At 42.2% G+C, this 16,368-nt stretch overlaps 1 protein-coding gene across 3 annotated transcripts in view; it reads right to left on the bottom strand.

Moving 5' to 3' along the window:
• The window catches only part of LOC117422225 (alpha-actinin-1), a 76,560-nt gene extending 65,179 nt beyond the window's left edge, over positions 1–11,381 (bottom strand). For 2 of the 3 annotated variants that reach the window (XM_058987202.1, XM_058987203.1), the window contains exon 1: positions 11,036–11,381. In XM_058987202.1, the coding sequence (XP_058843185.1) occupies positions 11,036–11,146 (111 nt within the window). In that variant the 5' untranslated portion in view covers positions 11,147–11,381. The remainder of the gene's footprint in view (positions 1–11,035) is intronic. The other variant, XM_058987201.1, reaches the window with a different exon arrangement.
• Between the last annotated feature and the right edge of the window lie 4,987 nt (positions 11,382–16,368).

Here is a 16,368-nt window from a genome sequence, read left to right on the forward strand (position 1 = left end):
TACCCTGGGGCATCAAACAGTCCACTGCTACCCTGGGGCATCAAACCAATATATTAGCTTTAAACGTCTGTGTCTGTCCATATTGAAAGAATAAATGAAGTGCCCTCAATAGGTGTGTTTGATAGATCTGGTGCTCATGGAAAGACATGGAACCCCAGCACTGGCTCCAGTCAGGCACAGTGGCTGCAGCTGCTCCTGTACCTTCCTACAAACACACAAGCTGCAATTCCAGTGCAAATCACTGCAGGGCCTCTCCCATAGAAACAGCATTGAACTGTGTGGCACTCTTTAACCTGCTGTCCACTGAGGCAAAAAAAAACATGTAACTTCCACCACAGTCATGCTTCCATTATCATTATACTTAAATGTATCCCCCTCAAAAGCACTGTCTGGTGAAAATATCACTTGGCACCATTCTCCCTTAAAAAATCCTTCACATATTTGAATACTTGAATCACAGTCTGTTCCAGTGTGTAAATCTAAACCCATCAATCTTAACCACCCAGCAGCAGTGCTGCAGTGAGAGCAGCACACTTGGGAAAGTTAAAGGCATAGATTCTTAACCACACGTCCTGTTCAAATGCAACTTGCTAAAAAATCACATATTATTGTTTAAGCATTTTTTTTATTTTTTTATTTTGATACTTGTTACTACATACAGTGAAAAGGATTACGAAAGAGTCAATGTGTCACATCTCTAGTCTCTTATAAGAATGTGAAGTACAGTGGAGCTGCAATGAGGCTGGCTCAAGATTACTCTTCAGATTGAGCTCTCCACAGAACACAGGGATGCTGGCAATCAGGCAAGGGGCTAATGTCCCATTCAAAGTGAGAGCAGCAATCCACACATATCCAAGCAGCTGTTTCTTCAGTACAGTAGCCCAGCCAACTGCCTTATCTTCAGTTCCGCCCCGGATCAAGCGACTCTGCTCCCTCAGGCAGGCCCAGGGTTCACATTAATGGTCATGTGTCGCACATTATTACTCTCTTACGTTTTGCTCTGCCATCTCTGCTTTACTAGCGAATCCTCAAAATTAATCCCACTGTTTTTACCAGGTCTAACTTGTTTTTTTTATGAATATTCACAGTTTATAACCTTTTTTACTTACAGTTGAAACTTTAAATGGAAACTTATTTTGTTCAATAATACAAGAAATGTAAGGCTGTTACACAATTAGCTTTTTATAATTAAAAATCCAAAACACTGGGCCATTGGATTTCAAAACATTTAATATCTTAATACATTCGGTATCTAGGCAAAATATCACCTATTGCTCTGACTTGTAGCCTGTGGCATTGAACAGCTTTCACTGTAAACAGCTTAAACTGATAAGACATTCTTTTGAGGGCGGCTTGAATTGTTTTTTAGGAGATTTAAAACGTAGAGGCTTTTATTAGAGGGTTTCATTGGAGGAAAAAAAAAAAAGTATATATCAAAGTGTGCCGCAGCAGAGAAAAGGTTGGGAAGCACTGATCTGGGGCACGCGAGACCCCTTTCAAATCAGCCTGAAAACCTCACCGATCCCTCTGTTGTGCAAACACAGTGCCTCTGTCCCCCTGGTCAGCCCCCTCACTATAGACTGGTGTTTCATTGATTAGCTTTCCCTAGCAAAACACTAGTAGAGCAGACATTCAATGAAGGACAGCCACTAGCCATGCCGTATCAGCAAAAGAAAAAAAAAAAAAAAAAAAGGATGTATTAATAATATTACACAGCATATTCAAATTGGGCTCCACCATTGTCCTCTGCAACTACATGGGACAACAATGTAAGCTTTGGTCTGCCAGCAAACTTTTTATGGAAGGCCATCGTTGCACTAGGACTTGCACACATCAACATTGCATGTGTTCCCGTCCTGGATCACTGGACAGCATCTAAACATTTGCTGTGGATTTTTACAGAACATAGGGAAATCTACGCATTTCGGCCCATCTTTGCTCACCCGGTTCCTAGTCGCCAACTGATCTCAGAACTTTGTCAAGTTGGGTCTTAAAGAATCCCAGTTATTCAGAATCAAAACATGGCTAGATAACCCATTCCATCCCCTCACCACTCTGTGTAAAGAGGGGTTCCCTACCCTCTGTCAGTTTTCTTCTTTTATGGATAAAGCACAGCAGGCAGAGAGAAATTAAATGGGCACCGAATGCAAAAATAGAGGAAAGCCCCCGCCCAAAAAAAGGGGGGGCTAAAAAATAAATAAAAACACAGACTCCACCTTGAATGCACAATGACACCAAGCTAACGATAATACTGCCAACACATGCAGCGATTTCCTTAGAATTTGACTAGACAAATCCACCAAGCTGGCTTTAGTGCACACATGTTGTCCTGTACACAACTAGAGCAGAGGAGTGTGTGTGGATGAGGCAAGCAAAATAAACCAGCATGCTGTCCTGTACACAATGTGAGAAACATCAGTGTACCCATCCGTCTGCAGTTATTACATAACCTATATTGTTCTTATACAGTTCTATGGTTATGCTCCAATACAGCGCTGTGAAGATGGTTTATATTTTCTGCACTCTAGGATAGTTCATACGCTACAGGGTGGTCCGTCAGCCCCGTTGTTAGACTCTCATATGTGTTTGTGGGTTGCTTGGAGCTCCTTATGAGATACTAACATATAAACAAGCCCAGTATAAAGCTAATTTGATCTGAATCTTATGCAAAGTTTGAAATAGGCGAGTACACAATATCGTAGGAACGATATTTCCTGACTTTGTTTATTTTCAATGTACGCATTCTTTCAGTACCAATAAATAATGAGAAATCATCTTTGAAATGAATTAGATAACTTCTCTGAGCACTTTATTCAGGCTTTTTTCTTTGCTGATCATAGCTGGGCATTTTTTTATTTTTTTTAATGGGTTCAAGCTATGCAATTATAACAAGGAAAATGAAATAGTATTGCTTTCTGAATGTACACTACATCTGCAATCGGCAACACAGTGGGGGACAAAACGGCTAGTTTATTTTTATTTTAATACCATGTGAGCGGAGCGGGCCTGTTTTGTCTGGAGTGGGGGAGCAGAACGCAAATCGTAAGCAGTGGAGTGGAATGAAAGAAAGAGACGAGCAGAGTGATATTATGAGCAGCGAGCAGAACTGTCATCGCTCCACTCACATTCTCTGGTCTCTACAGGGCAGTCACAACTTCCAAACACTGCAGCTTCAGCCACTCTAATGGAATATGCATCCAGTACAGAGGCACAAGGGTACAACCTGCTTCTCCTGACTCAAAATAAAGAATCCTAAGCAGTTGAATAAGCAGGGTGTTTTGCTAAAACGAAGAAGGTGGAAGAAAAGAGCCAAGAATGGAGGCTAGTGACCAGAATCAAATATATAATTTCTATAGAAGTAGTGTTATTTCTCAGGAGTAAAATCAAGCCAGTGTATTGCCTATTTAAGAAAGAAGAGAAGCACTATGTACAGCAGAATGGGTGTTAATTATTACAGGAGGCATGTTTGCATTGGTTTCCTGTGCATGATATCTCTCATACAGTCATTTATAAATTATGTTCTATGAACATGGGCATTTCTGCCACCCATTAGATTTCCCAGAGTTCGTTCTAATATTCGAATATTTGTCCCAGCACTATTTGAAAGCATAGGACATTTAAATTTCAACAACCAGGGAAGTCTGAGCTTCCCATCACAGCACCAGAGACAAAAACACACAAGCCATACTTGAAGTTGCAAAGAAATGTCCTCATTAATGAAGGAAGACAAAGGGAATGGAATAGGCCAAGTGTGTTTAGCAAGCCAACAGCAGACTTGCTATCATTATATGAGGGGTCTGTGGCTCTGGCTCCACAGGACTCGCTCCATTGATCAACTTGAATTAGGCAGACCACTCTGCTGAGTTACGAGCTCGGAGAGATGATGGGACAGTGGAGGAAGCTTACAGGATTCGCTCTATTGATCAACCTGAACGAGGCAGACCACTCTGCTGAGTTACGAGCTCGGAGAGACGATGGAACAGCGGAGGAAGCTTACAGGATTCGCTCCATTGATCATCCTGAACGAGGCAGACCACTCTGCTGAGTTACGAGCTCGGAGAGACGATGGAACAGCGGAGGAAGTTTACAGCCCAGCTTCAGACTTCGCAGTTACACGAGCAGTAAAGTCACTCTGAGTATGCTTTTGATGAAGTGCCAATTAGAGTGTGGGACGACAGCTCGACGGGTGGAACATGGAACGCCAAGGAAGGCAGGATCAAATCCTGTTTAAAATGAGAAGCGTTGGTCTAGTAAGAACTTATTTTATGATTGAGTGTTTGATAGAAGGGTTACGTTTTTAAATCTATTCAACTATTACAGCCTTATTCGTAACACAAACACACAATTGTTTTACAATTTTCCATGACCATTATATTTTATTTATGATTCCAAACTGCAAGCCAAGGAAATTCCCCTGGGGTAAGATTCGAAGGGAAACTTTCATTATGATTTAGCTCTAATTCATTCATTATTACCACTGTGGAGATATGGGCCCACCCCAACACACTCGAGAAAATCTCTGGTTGCAGTGTGTGTGTGTGCTGGAGATCTGAGAACTGAGTGTTTTAGTGCCTATATAGCATTGGGACAGTGCCTGAGCTGTGAATGGACTGTAATGCTCATTATATAGCATGGGGACAGTGCCTGAGCTGAGAATGGACTGTAATGCTCATTATATAGCATGGGGACAGTGCCTGAGCTGAGAATGAACTGTAATGCTCATTATATAGCATGGGGACAGTGTCTGAGCTGAGAATGAACTGTAATGCTCATTATATAGCATGGGGACAGTGTCTGAGCTGAGAATGGATGGTTCTAATGCTCATTATATAGCATGGGGACAGTACCTGAGCTAAGAATGGACTGTTCTAATGCTCATTATATTACAGAGCGACATACACAGATAAAGCGCAACCTGAATTGCCATTGTAATTCACTCTTCAGTAATGCAAAAAAATATATTCTGTGTCAGTTTAGCAGTTTACATAAACTACTTACAAAGCCACAAGTCAAGTTGAACTGATAGTGTATTCATTTAAATGGTACCATTAGCACAATAGCCTTTGTGAGCAGCGTTGGGCTGTGGTAATGGTGCTTTGCTCTGGGAGTTACATCTGGCTCTGCAGTTCAGGAAACCTATTTCACAAGGATGGAGCTGCAATCAGCCACCAATTTCTTAAGAGGAGCAGTTTAAAAATCAGACTCCTTTCACAGTCTTTCCATAAAAACGTCCCGGTTTGGGAGGGGGGGGGGGTAGTAAATATATTTAGCCACAAGGAGGACAAAATTCAGCCCACAGTGGTACTGCACTGCACTGCCCCATGACAATATTCAATCGGTTTTATTGTACCAGTGTTGTAGATGTTCCAACTTCAACTGGTAAACTATTCCATAGATGGATTTAAAAAGTGTTTCATACAGGTCCTACTCTGTGTGCTCTGCTTGGTAATCAACACCAATTAGGCTTTTAAAGAGGGTTCATTGTTGTTAACATTAAAGCAAACTTACTATGAGTAACCCTGAGCTGGGTTTTGAAACAAGCAAACTTAACATTTCACAGAGTCTGTGTCCACCAGCCTCCCCCCCCTCATTCCATACAGTCAGTGTCAACCAGCCCCCCGTCTCATTCCACAGAGTCTGTGTCCACCAGCCCCCCCTCTCATTCCACAGAGTCTGTGTCCACCAGCCCCCCCTCTCATTCCACAGAGTCTGTGTCAACCAGCCCCCCCCTCTCATTCCACAGAGTCTGTGTCAACCAGCCCCCCCCTCTCATTCCACAGAGTCTGTGTCAACCAGCCCCCCCCCCCGTCTCATTCCACAGAGTCTGTGTCCACCAGCCCCCCCTCTCATTCCACAGAGTCTGTGTCCACCAGCCCCCCCCTCTCATTCCACAGAGTCTGTGTCCACCAGCCCCCCCTCTCATTCCACAGAGTCTGTGTCCACCAGCCCCCCCCTCTCATTCCACAGAGTCTGTGTCCACCAGCCCCCCCTCTCATTCCACAGAGTCTGTGTCCACCAGCCCCCCCTCTCATTCCATAGAGTCTGTGTCCACCAGCCCCCCCTCTCATTCCATAGTCTGTCAAACAGCCCCCCCTCATTCCAGAGTCTGTGTCCACCTGCCCCGCCTCTCATTCCACAGAGTCTGTGTCAACCAGCCCCCCTCTCATTCCATAGTCTGTCAACCAGCACCCCCTCATTCTACAGAGTGTGTCCACCAGCCCCCCCTTTCATTCCACAGAGTCTGTGGCTCAATATGTCAACCAGCCTCCCCAACCCCCATTCCACAGAGTCTGTGTTAACCAGCTCCCCCATATCATTCCACCGAGTCTTTGTCAACCAGCCCCCCCCTCTCATTCCAGAGTCTAGGTCCACCAGCCCCCCCTCTCATTCCAGAGTCTGTGTCAACCAGCCCCCCTGTCTCATTCCAGAGTCTGTGTCAACCAGCCCCCCCCTCTCATTCCAGAGTCTGTGTCCACCAGCCGCTCCCCCCTCTCATTCCAGAGTCTGTGTCCACCAGCTGCTCCACCCTCTCATTCCAGAGTCTGTGTCCACCAGCTGCTCCCCCCCTCTCATTCCAGAGTCTGTGTCCACCAGCTGCTCCCCCCCTCTCATTCCAGAGTCTGTGTCCACCAGCACCCTCTCTCTCATTCCACAGAGTCTGCGGCTCAATTTGTCAACCAGCCACCCTCTCAGCTCTGACCACTAGGCCAAAACGGTACCAAATTCTTCAATTCTAACCACTTGGCACCTCTGAAGTTGACAGCAAGGCAGCAAACTAGTGCACCTAGAGACAGTCAGGTCATACAGTCTCACAGGCCTCAGCTCTGCACCCACAGACAGCTGGGCAATTTAGTTAGCCATTTTATTATTTTTATAAAATATATTACTTAAATGGGCACCGTGTTGTTATATCCACAGGCGTGGTTCTCGAACTGAGGATACTCAGGGGGTCCCCAAGAAAATATATTTTGTAAAACATATCAGCTATATATATATTGTAAAGAAAACAAATATATATTGGCTGTAAAGACTGTTGTGGTGAGAGACTTATGATGCTTATTACTCTTGCATGTACATTCACTGCAGGCAAATTTTCAGTTGGGGGTCCCTATTATATATACACTACCGATCAAAAGTTTTAGAACACCCCCATTTTTCCAGTTTTTATTGAAATTTAAGCAGTTCAAGTCCAGTGAATAACCTGAAATGGAACAAAGGTAAGCAGTAAACTGCCAGAGGTTAAAGAAAAAAGTTTAGGTTACCAAAAACTGAAAAATAAATGTACATTTCAGAGTTATACAAAAAGGCCTTTTTCAGGGAACAAGTAATGGGTTAACAACTTACAGCTGTTCTGCAACAATGGAAGTAAATTAAGCCTTGAAAGTTGATGCTAACAATTCCTACAGGTGTCCCAACTTTTGTTGATTACTTACAAACCCTCTGACTGTATAAAAGCAGTGTTGGAACAGACTGTGTTACTACACCCTCTTAAGCATTATTTGGACAGTATTTTACTGCAGGAAGTAGTATATTGCTCTCATAATGGCAAGAAAAAGGCAATTAACAAAGGAAGACAGACAGACCATTATAACCCTTAAAAGTGTAGGTCTTTCCTTTTGAGAAATTGCAAAGAAAGCCAAGGTGTCAGTGAGTACAGTTTCCTACACCATCAAAAGGCACTTGGAAACTGGAGGGAATTCTGACAGGAAGGGGTCTGGCAGACCCAAAGCCACAACAGAATCAGAAGACAAGTTTCTGAGAGTCAACAGCTTGCGTGATAGGCGGCTCACAGGACAACAGCTTCAAGCACAGCTTAACACTGGTCGAAGTAAGCAAGTCTCAGTTTCAACTGTGAAGAGAAGACTTTGAGCTGCAGGTTTGACAGGTCGAGTGGCAGTAAGAAAGCCATTGCTAAGATGGCAAATTAAGAAAAAGAGGCTTGCCTGGGCCATGAAGCACCGCCAGTGGACTACTGAAGACTGGAAGAAGGTCTTATGGACCGATGAATCAAAATTTGAAATCTTTGGTTCATCACGCAGGGTTTTTGTACGCCGTCGAGTAGGCGAAAGGATGGTTCCTCGGTGTGTGACACCAACTGTCAAACATGGAGGAGGAAGCGTGATGGTCTGGGGCTCTTTTGCTGGATCCAGAGTCGGCGACTTGCACAGAGTTAGTGGCACCCTGAACCAAAACTGCTACCACAGCATTTTGCAGCGCCATGCAATACCCTCTGGTATACGCCTAGTTGGTCAGGGGTTCATCCTACAGCAAGATAATGACCCAAAACATACCTCCAGGCTATGTCAGAACTACCTTAGAAGAAAAGAACAAGACGGTAAGCTTCAAATCATGGAATGGCCAGCACAGTCTCCAGACTTAAACCCCATCGAGCTGGTTTGGGATGAACTGGACAGAAGGGTGAAAGCAAAGCAACCTACAAGTGCAACACATTTGTGGGAACTTCTGCAACAGTGTTGGGAAGAACTTTCCGAACAATATTTGATTTCCATTGTAGAAACAATGCCACAAGTGTGTTCGGCTGTTATATCTGCAAAAGGTGGCTACTTTGATGAGTCAAAAATTTATATATATATATATATATATATATATATATATATATATATATATATATATATATATATATAAATAATAGGGACCCCCAACTGAATTTGCCTGCAGTGAATGTACATATAAGTGTAATAAGCATCATAAGTCTCTCACCACAACAGTGAAACATGAATTTTCTTCACTGCCAATATATTTGTTTTCTTACCTATGCCTAGCCCTGTACAGAACATATCAACCTGGTTCATGTTTACCAAACCTAAAATAAGATTTAAAAAAAAAAAAAAAAAAAAAATAGAATGTCGATCCAGCATGAGTAATATTGCACCAATGCAAGGCACAATGTGGAATTGTATCTGCTTCCAGGAGATGCGTTTCATGTCTGTGTTGCTCAAACCTAACCGTCACCCTTATGCTAACATGACCACCCCAGCTCGCTTGTTTACCTTTTTAAAGTGCTTTTAAATGCCCAGTTTGGATTTTTGTTTTATTCAGTTTGGCATATATTTTATATTGCATGTTTTCCCCCAGAATTATGTTTTAATCAAATATGAATTATGGTGTAATATGTATTTGGTTTCACAATTAAACACAGTATCAAAAACTAATCTCTATTTGGCTAGGTCACCAAACTGCGTAATTCTACACAGAAGTCCAGTAATCGGCGTTTCGTTGTGACCTCTGACCCCGCCCACCTGAACAGCAAACCCCGACCCCGCTCTGTGGCTGGTTGACGATGAGCTCATATTGAAAACCAAGAGCCAGGGTTTTTTTTTTTTTTTTGAAAAGTTTTCCTAACTCAGAGAGATTATTACCATTTTTGGGCAAGTCTGTCACAAGCATGCCCAACCCTAACCACACCGCTTCCTCGGATTCCAAAATCAAAATTAAATTCCTTCTCCATAAAGAGAGAAAGTGAGTAAAACAGCGGAACTGCAGCGTGAGAACACATTTCAGCCGGTATCGAAAACTATAGTGCTTTCTTTCTCTCCTCGCCAGGAAAAGACACTTCACAAAAAGTAACATTAGAAAGAAAGAAAGAAAGAAAGAAAGAAAGAAAGAAAGAAAGAAAGAGAAAGAAAGAAATGAAAGCGCACTCCTCTCGTGCAGAATGTATAGCCCGGGGCAGAGATGACTGGCGGGTTTTAAAAAAACTGTAAATAAAATTAAATTCGGTGTCGCTTTAGGTTTACAAACAATAACACATAAGCGTTCTGTCTATGGTTATCTAACTAGCAGTAGCAGTTAAAACCATGCAATATTGTAGCAGATACCTGGGCTTCTGTTCAAAACCTTTCAGGCCAACAACACCCTTCCCTGACTACCTCGGCCGAAAAAACAACAAACTTCAAGAAGCCGCTATTCATTTTCCAACAGCTACACCTTAACACCAAGTTGAACATCAAGGCAGACAGACTCTTTCATTTTACAAATTCGAGAGATTAATTGAGCCCCTTTATTTTCGGCTCCAAATGGATGTGAAGTGTCCGGTTCGGTGTTTGGAGGAAGGAGCGGGGTACGCTCTGCGGCCGAGTGGTTCCAGTTCAGAGTCAGGGCTTTAGGCATCTTGCTCCAAAGAAGAAAAACAAATCCCCGCAAGTAAGTTAGCCAGAACAAAATTACTGAACAAACCCCTCTGTTTGGAACAGCGTCTCTGTGCTTTTATACTCTAGCGAGGCTACAAAGCAAGAAAAAACAGCGACGTTTTGTTTGAAGAGGAATGTATTTGTGCAGATGCGTTCTCAACACTGTAGGTCGCCACAACCATTACGTGCTGCTAAATCAAGCTGTAAAACATTTAAAGTGCTAGGGCTCACATACACACATTTGTATGTATATATATATATATATATATATATATATATATATATATATATATATATATATATATATATATATATATATATACACACACACATACATATACACACACACACACATACCGCTTTTAGTGGGAGCATATATTTTTGCGGGGATGGAGGGGATTTAATTTAGAAACATTAACCCTATGTGAGTTATGACTACAGTTTATTTCCTTGATTGGCACCACCTATCTAACTGCAGTGGTTCAATCACATTCGTATCCTCACAACGTCATTACATTAGTGAAGTGCTTTATAAAAACGATTCAACAAGAATATTCTCCCTGCCGTATTTAGGCTGGTGTTTTGGTTGTGAGGGGGTATCACGTTTGACACTACAAATACAAACACAATTCAACAGTTCCGGCCGCAAACATACTCAGTGCACTGTGTGCGTTCTCGTCTTGTTCTGTAAACAACACGGGGTATAGTAAAAGAATGCGCTTAATCCCACAAGACTGTCCTTTTCCTGCCACCTAAAACCGTCCATACAGCATTGCACACATCAGCTTCACACAGAAATGCACGAACACAGACGATCAGTTCAGCTTAGCTCACCACCCATCAGCACAACTTTGTTGTGATAATAATATCCATGGATTCGTTACCTTCCTCTGCTGTTTCTCCCATGCAGGATCCAGTAGCATATCCCTATCCCAATCGTCCTGCTGTTGCATGTACATGCCGTCCTCGCCGATCTCGCCGTCATATTGTTCCATGTTGATCGTTTATTTGGTTGTCGTGCACCCCGGGTCCCGTGTAATACAATATTGCTACAATGTAAATTCAATGGGCTCACTCAAACAAGGGTAGATCTGTGTGGGTCTCTCCTTTCCTCACGATACGCTCTCCCTAGCTTTCTTTAGCGTCGCACCTATTCCGACTGTTGCAAAAAAAAGGCAGTCCGCTGTGCAGCTGCAAAGAGACTCAACCAAATCTTTGCGTATAAGAAAAAAAAAATCCATGTTTGCAAATCCGGCCTGATTGGTGGTCGGTAGCTATTAAAGTAGCAGCCGCTGCCTTCGCTCGGTTTTCATTGGCCGGTTTCTCTGTCTGTCGTAGATCTAAGTGTAGTTGACTGCCATTGGCCATGTGACCCCCTCCCTCTACACTCTCTCACTCTCTCTCTCTCTCTCTCTCTCTCTCTCTCTCTCTCTCTCTCTCTCTCTCTCTCTCTCTCTCTCTCTCTCTCTCTCTCGTCTCTCTCAGTAGTGTTGTGTGTATAACAGCATTTATCTTTAATTATTGTATACTGTATAAAAAGGTAGTGTGTGTGTATTAAGTAATCGGAAACGCTTTGCAAAATTATGATTTTCTTCTTTTTTTATTGCATCACGTAGGTACACTTGGATATTTATTAAGGTAACCGGTAAATGCACAGCACCTTGTTTCAAACATGACCTCATTCATAACATCTTGTTGTTGCATCAGGACACGCATCTTGTCCCCCTCATTTTGTATCTCCCTGTATACCGGTGTAGTGTTATTTTATGTGCAAACCAGCGCATACGTTGTTACAACTTGTGTTGTGTTTCTTGGTTCTATCCTTGTTGACAATGTCAAAAACTACGATCGCTCATTAGAACAAGGGCTACAAATACAACACAAGTGCACTTATGGGGGTCGGCAGTTACCACAGGAAACTGTTAGAGCTGCACAAACTCCTGCATACCTTTACCTCTGCTAGTGAAGCTGTTGTGTTAAAATACAGAACATGAGGATCCATAAGTGGCCCACTTGGTAAAGGTGGCAGGGAGCAGAGGTCTGCATCCTGGCTCTGCAAGGTTACCGATGCTGAACGAGGATCTAAAGGGGGAGTCACATTGTAAAGGCATGACCACGTGGTGTGCAGGGTGAGGCAGGGAGCACAGGTCTGCATCCTGGCTCTGCAAAGTTACTGATGCTGAACGAGGATCTAAAGGGGGGGTCACATTGTAAAGGCATGACCACGTGGTGTGCAGGGTGAGGCAGGGAGCACAGGTCTGCATCCTGGCTCTGCAAAGTTACTGATGCTGAACGAGGATCTAAAGGGGGTGGCACATTGGCCTGGCACTCCTGCGGATCCCCTCATGCCTGTCTGCTCCGCATCACCTCACCTCTTTCTGCCACCCACTCACTTCCACCTTTCTCCTCCACGGCCCGGTAGCTCGCTAACAGCCACTGTAAGTGTCTGACGTGTCCGGACGCAATCTGGGTTCTGTTGTGCTACAAGCTGAACATGTTGCACTTTAATTGTGTATGGTGCTGTTGCTCCCTGATACATGCTCCCCAATATTTCAGATCCCACATGATATACTATTGTATACTGGTATACAGCAAAGTCATTAAACATTTTCACCAACTATTTTGGGGGTAAATAAAGAAACCTATTTGGACAATTTAAAGTGTGATACAAATATAAATCATAAATCTTCCATGTGCTACATGTGGTCTCAAATGTGCAGTTTAGAAAGAAACACATATTACAGCAAACATGGATTTAAATGTGAAGTCATGATACCTGGTACTACACTGGGTTAAAGAAAACGTCTCGGGTGCCATGACTCAGGAAGTTGGTTTCTGCTTCAATTCTTAAGTCATTTCAGCTCAGCTGTATCTTCTGAGTAAAAGTTATAGACTGAAAGTAAATCAGCCAATAAGGGAAGCAGCTGGTTGGTTAATGACAGTAAAGAAGCCAGTGAAAGGATGGGGACAATTCCACTCTTCATGTGAAATGACCAAGGAAAAGCATGGCTGCCAAAGGACAGTTCTTTGACTTTTGTTGGACTAGGTACTAAAATTGAAATTAAAAATGCCAAGTCAAAAATTATAAGATAAAACTTATAATTAGTTATAATAATTAGTTATACACTTATAATTAGAAACAAACAAAAATAGGAATTACCTTACCATTTCTTTTCTAGGTGTATTCAAAAACATCATGAAGCCATTATCAGCCAATGAAAATGGCAGATTTGAGAAGATTGTGTTGCATCTTGTAAGAGCTGTGCATGGTAGACTATGATTCTAAAGACATGGTATATTAAACTGTTGCTGCGTTGTGCTCTTTTCTTTTCATTAAAACAGGATTTGTAATAAGTTCATGTGTCTAGCTAACTCTGTCTCTAAGTAGAAGAGTGTCTTCTTATTTCACATTTTCAGCTTAACTTAAGTGGGTTCCTGTTACCTGTAACACAAGAAGTGAAAAAGAAAGAGAACAGTTTATATGCTTAGGGCATGACAAAATGTACTGAATACTGTGCAATACCACAGTTTATATGCTTCGGGCATAATAAAATGTACTGAATACCTTGCAATACCACAGCTTTAGGGTATGTCTTCCATCTCTAAAAACTGATGACATCTAATTAAGTTTCTTGTAAATTGATAAATAAAAAGACTGAAGATATAAAGGGTTTAAATACTGAGAAACACAGGTCTGCATCCTGGCTCTGCACAGTTCCCGGTTGCAGTATATGTAGATATGACTTCCCTTTTGAAATTGTAATGACTGAAATGACATTAAGACACCTTGTCAGACCGCAGTGACAGTTACAGGAAGGCCATTTGTTAACCCACAAGCACACACACACACACACACACACACACACACACACTCGTGTAGCTGGTTCTCCTATATTTATCATGGGAACTCAAGGTAACTTACTCAAGGCCCTTTATTCTTAGTTCTCACTGATATTTACCAAACATGTCCCCAGTTGTATAAAAGCTATAGGCTGGTGTTTACTGAATTTTGAACCTAAATTTTGGCCCTAATGTAAAAATACAGATTCACACCAAGAAATGTCATGACTTTACATTCAGAATATATACATTTGTGGGGAACAATGTGGGGAAGCTATAAAAAAGGCCAACAAGATGCTCGGATATATTGTGAGAAGTGTTGAATTTAAAAAAGTAATGTTAAAACTTTACAATGCATTAGTAAGACCTCACCTAGAATATTGTGTTCAGTTCTGGTCACCCCGTTACAAAAAGGATATTGCTGATCTAGAAAGAGTGCAAAGAAGAGCAACCAGAATTATCCTGGGTTTAAAAGGCATGTCGTATGCAGACAGGCTAAAAGAATTGAATCTATTCAGTCTTGAACAAAGAAGACTATGCGGCGATCTGATTCAAACATTCAAAATTCTAAAAGGTATAGACAATGTCGACCCAGTGGACTTTTTTGACCTGAAAAAAGAAACAAGAACCAGGGTCACAAATGGAGATTAGATAAAGGGGCATTCAGAACAGAAAATAGGAGGCACTCTTTTTACACAGAGAATTGTGAGGGTCTGGAACCAACTACCCAGTAATGTTGTTGAAGCTGATACCCTGGGATCCTTCAAGAAGCTGCTTGATGAGATTCTGAGATCAATAAGCTACTAACAACCAAACGAGCAAGATGGGCTGAATGGCCTCCTCTCATTTGTAAACTTTCTTATGTTCTTATGTTCTTATGTTTAGTGCAACATTGGGCTGTCTGTTTCAGATACTGAACGTGAGTACTGATACTGACTGATACTGGTTAACGACACCAGCTTCACAAGGTTTGCATTCACAAACAATAGAATCAGATGAGCTGCTTTTCAATCTGTTACCCTCTGCAGTGTTGAATCATGTCTCCCTCTACAAAGGGAACTACTTCCAACCATGAAAAATAAGAAGTGAATGTTGGTTTGAGTTTTCAGGTCACAGGCCTCACTGTGTTGTCTATGACTCACTTTAACAATAAAACAAGCACCAGGGGGGCTGCAAACAGCAGACTTCTCTCAGCATTGAAACAGTGATAGGTGTTAGCCCTTAGAAAACTGTACCATAGTAAAAGCACAGCAACGTGTTATGAAGCCCAGTGAACGCATGGTAACCCTAGTACACGCATGGAAAAAGCATAGGAAAACTACAAGATTACTGTGTCTGTTTAGGGTGGCAATCTTTTATAAGGGAGAGGTTGACTTTTTGTCACTTTTTAAAGTTAATAAACATCAATTGTAAATCTAAAAGTGATAAATACTGAATGGGATGCTGTATATCAGTAACATGTTCCTAATAATTAGAGCCTTGTGTTTTTATCAAATACGAAATAACACCAAATAAAATGAAATGCAACACATAAAAATAAAAATAAATATAACGAAAAAGCATTATAAAGCAAACATAGAATGACATTTTTAAATTGGGAGGTTTATATAAATAACACTTAATAAATACTTGCAATGATAGTTGTCAAGGCACAGTCGTTACCATGGACACGGTCTGAAGGGAAACAGAAGCTCTGACTAGCACTTGCGCAGATGTATAATTCCCACCACTTTTGGGAATTCAAACTGTAATGGAAGAGAAGAGAAGAGATGTTTGTTTCTAAAATGCCTAAACCGTGCATAACAATTAAACAACACTGCAAAAAATTTGAGCGTGAGGGGATGTACACAGCTGACAGTGACAAAATAATGATGTGCATTCTTTCAGAGTCTGACCTGTGCACTCGTCAGAATACAGACCTTTCTGACTGTATGTTTACACTCCTGAAAGTAGTTTAGATGCAGTAGGACACAAGCCCCCCGCCTGCCCTATAGAATTATGGGTAATTGGGATATGCACACTTCAGCATTACACAAGCCAATCAAATTGCAGTGACTTTGCACAGCCAGGACATGAACCTGCACTGTATGACTCACCCTGCACATCAGGTTCGCGTCCTGGCTGTTCGAAGTCGCCGGTCTTCGCTGGGGAAAGGAAGCGTCACAGTGGCTCTGGCGCTCCGGTGTGTTAGGAAAGCAAAACCGTCAAGGACTGTTTATCCTCATCGTGCTACAGCAAACCCTACTGGCCAGTGTCCAATGAACTAAAAAATGGACACCTGCAGGGTGGGCCCTTGTCCTCTAGCAGTCAGTAGCTCGCTGACATCCGCTCTCGAGTTCATGGGTGAAAAGAGGAAGCTGGCTTGGTCCTGGGATCA

This window comes from Acipenser ruthenus, chromosome 15, assembly GCF_902713425.1.
Source record: "Acipenser ruthenus chromosome 15, fAciRut3.2 maternal haplotype, whole genome shotgun sequence".
Taxonomy (NCBI): Eukaryota; Metazoa; Chordata; class Actinopteri; order Acipenseriformes; family Acipenseridae; genus Acipenser; species Acipenser ruthenus.